Consider the following 3,023-nt stretch of genomic DNA (forward strand, 5'->3'; position numbering starts at 1 on the left):
AACCTCTAAGTGGCAGCTCAAACAAATATAATTATATCATGGTTTTATTATTTTATAATGCATAAAAAACAAGTGGGAACAAGGACTCGGTGTCTTGGTTCTTTGTATGCACAAAATGGTCATATGGAAGAGGCCAAGCTGATGTTTTCCCAAATGCCAGAGAGGAGTTTGATTTCTTTCAACATGATGTTATCTTCATTTGGTCGGTGTGGATGTGTACAAAAAGCTTACAGAATCTTTAACAACATGCCTGTTGAGAGTAGATGCTCAGGTAGATGCTTAGCTAGGCAGTTAGGATGATGTTGCATTAGGCAGTTGCCACAGCCCATGTATATATAGCTTCATATATACAATATGAGCAGTCGTTACCAGCAGTCGCTGCCTTTTTTATCATGGTATCAGAGCACAGATCTTGAGGACCTGTGAAGGATGAAGAAGAAGAAGAAGCTTCCAGATGCCAATGGCAGAAGCAGAGTAGCCTAGAGTGCAGCAACAAAGCAATGGCAGAGCCATACCAGCAGTGAGGAGCGGCAGATAGTAGCGACTCAGAAGCCCTGGAGCGGCAGAAGATGCTGATATGCTCCAAGAGAGGAGCAGCAGAGCAGCCAAGAAGCCCAGGAGCAGCAGAGCAGTGACTCAGCAGGCCAAGAAGCAGAACGGCGGCAGGAGTGGCCAAGATGCTCCAAGAGAGGAGCAGCAGCAGCCAAGTGAGCGGCGGCAGATAGCAGTGGCAGAGTTGGCTGAGAAGCCCAGCAGTGGCAAAAGAGCTCCAAGAGAGGAGCAGCAACAGCCAAAGGAGCGTGGCAAAGCAGCCAAGAGTGGCAGAGGCAGCAAGCCCTAGAGCAACAAGATGTTGTCAGTTGTATGCATGCTGAGCATCTTATGTTCAGGCTTTGTCTTAGTTTGTAGACACGCCTGAGTGGGAGTGTTGAGAGTAGATGCTCAGGTAGATGCTTAGTTAGGCAGTTAGGATGATGTGGCATTAGGCAGTTGCCACAGCCCATGTATATATAGCTTCATATATACAATATGAGCAGTCGTTACCAGCAGTCGCTGCCTTTTTTATCAATGCCTCACAGGGATTTAGTGTCTTGGAACACCATGATCTCTGCATATGCCTACAATGGGTATATCAACGAGATGGTTCAGGTGTTTGATGCCATGCCCAAGAGAGATATGATCTCTTGGACGGTGGTTTTAACGTTGCATGCGAATAATAGAAATTTTGACATCTTTGAGAAAATGCCAGAAAGAGATCTAGCTGCTTGGAACTGTATCCTGAATTCATATTCCCAAAGTGGGTATCCCGCAGGAGGCAAGGCGTGTGTTTTATTCTATGCCTCAGAGAAGTCTCCTTTCCTGGACTGTGATGTTAATCTGCTGCAAATTCTAGTTTACAGGAAACAAAGAATATATTCGAAGCCATTCCAGAAATTAATCTAGTTTCGTGTACGTCAATGATTTCTGCATATGCCCAATCAGGGTATCTTTTGGAAGCTAAATCACTATTTGATAGAGTGCCATGCTGAAACATGGTAACATGGACCGCGATGCTGGCAGCATGTGTGCACGCTGGCAGCATCTTCATGCCCGAGGACATCTTTCAAAAAATGCCATTCAAGAATCCAGTCGCATGCAACACCACGCATGCAACACCATGCTAGATATGCCCACGCTGGCAAAGTTGAGCAGGCAAAGTGTATATTTGACAAAAATGCCATGTTGGAGTTTAGTATCGCGGAGTTCACTGCTGTATGGGATCAAGAGATATGGACTTGACACGACGATTTTTGGAAAAAATGCCATACTAGCAGCTAGTTTCTTGGAACACCATGCTTGATGCTTATGCCCAAAACGGGTATATGGCAGAAGCAAGGTCATGTTTAATGCAATGGTGGAGAAGGACGTAATTTCTTGGACTATAATGCTTGCTGGCTATGGCCTTAGTGGCCAGAGTTTATTTGCAAGAAAAACTTTTGCCCAGATGCCAGGGAAGAATGAAGTTTCTTGGGATGCAATGCTCAGTGCATGTACCCAAGCAGGGGATTCGGTTTCTATGTTTGAGTTGTTTCACACTATGCAGATGGCCGGCATTTACAACCAAGTTGGATTTGCCTCCGCTCTCAATGCTCACGGCCAAGTTGGCAGTGTTAAATGTGCTAGAAGTTGTTTTGGTTCAATGGCTTTTGATTGTGGCATTCAGCCATGTCACCAGCATTACTCCTGCATAATCGATGGCTTAGCAAGAGCTGGTTACATTGACAATGCAAGAGAACTCATCGAAAACATGCCATTTGTTCCCACTTCTTTGGATTGGCTGTGCCTTTTAGCTGCATGTCGGAGCCTCAAGTGTGGAACCTGTGTATCAAAATGGGTGTCTGGAATTGCGAGCAGCAGAGCTATGTATCCTCTCCTGGCAAATGTATGGGCTTGGCATTGATAGAATCTAAGGAAAAAATAACTGCTGCCTGGATTATGTTGTCAAATTGCTCGAGAATTAAGACTAGAAGGACCAATTGCGTTTCATGCTTGATAAATTCAAATATTGACAAAATATTTGTCTATATAACACCCAACATTCCCAGGATCTGAGCGTGGACCTCCTGGACCAAATCACCAGAGGCTCTGAGAGATCGCGAGCAACTTCAATCAGACAGATACCTTGCAATACCTAGTGATTGAGGTGTGTGGAAAGTGCAGCAGGCGAATGATGATCCGCCTGAGGGAATGTGTTTGATTCTATGCGAATGTTCTCAAAACTTTTCATGGAAAACTAGAAAACGATCAATGTTTGATGCCTGACGACGATACTTGCTGCCATGATAGGTACTAACAGAGCAAATATTCCTTTGCGCCACGATGCTCACACGAAGCTCTTCCTAGCGGTGGAGATGGAACGCGATGCCCTCGTCAAGGCAACGTGGGGCTGCCTTCTTTGCAATCGACACTCCAGCCGACTCGATCCAACGCCTTGGACTCCTCCAAATCGTGCGGTGCTTCGGTATCCGGCCTAGTCTCGCTGC

General features: G+C 45.6%; 1 protein-coding gene across 1 annotated transcript; it reads left to right on the forward strand.

Annotated features, from left to right (window-relative positions):
- Positions 1-1,029: 1,029 nt before the first annotated feature.
- LOC112349340 (pentatricopeptide repeat-containing protein At4g02750-like) lies at positions 1,030-3,014 on the forward strand. The gene is made up of 5 exons (XM_024683619.1): positions 1,030-1,320; positions 1,517-1,692; positions 1,870-2,422; positions 2,701-2,731; positions 2,827-3,014. Exons 1-5 carry the CDS (start codon positions 1,030-1,032, stop codon positions 3,012-3,014), a joined length of 1,239 nt encoding a protein of 412 aa, XP_024539387.1.
- The last annotated feature ends 9 nt before the right edge of the window (positions 3,015-3,023 follow it).

Source organism: Selaginella moellendorffii, unplaced genomic scaffold (assembly GCF_000143415.4).
Source record: "Selaginella moellendorffii unplaced genomic scaffold, v1.0 SELMOscaffold_38, whole genome shotgun sequence".
Classification (NCBI taxonomy): domain Eukaryota; kingdom Viridiplantae; phylum Streptophyta; class Lycopodiopsida; order Selaginellales; family Selaginellaceae; genus Selaginella; species Selaginella moellendorffii.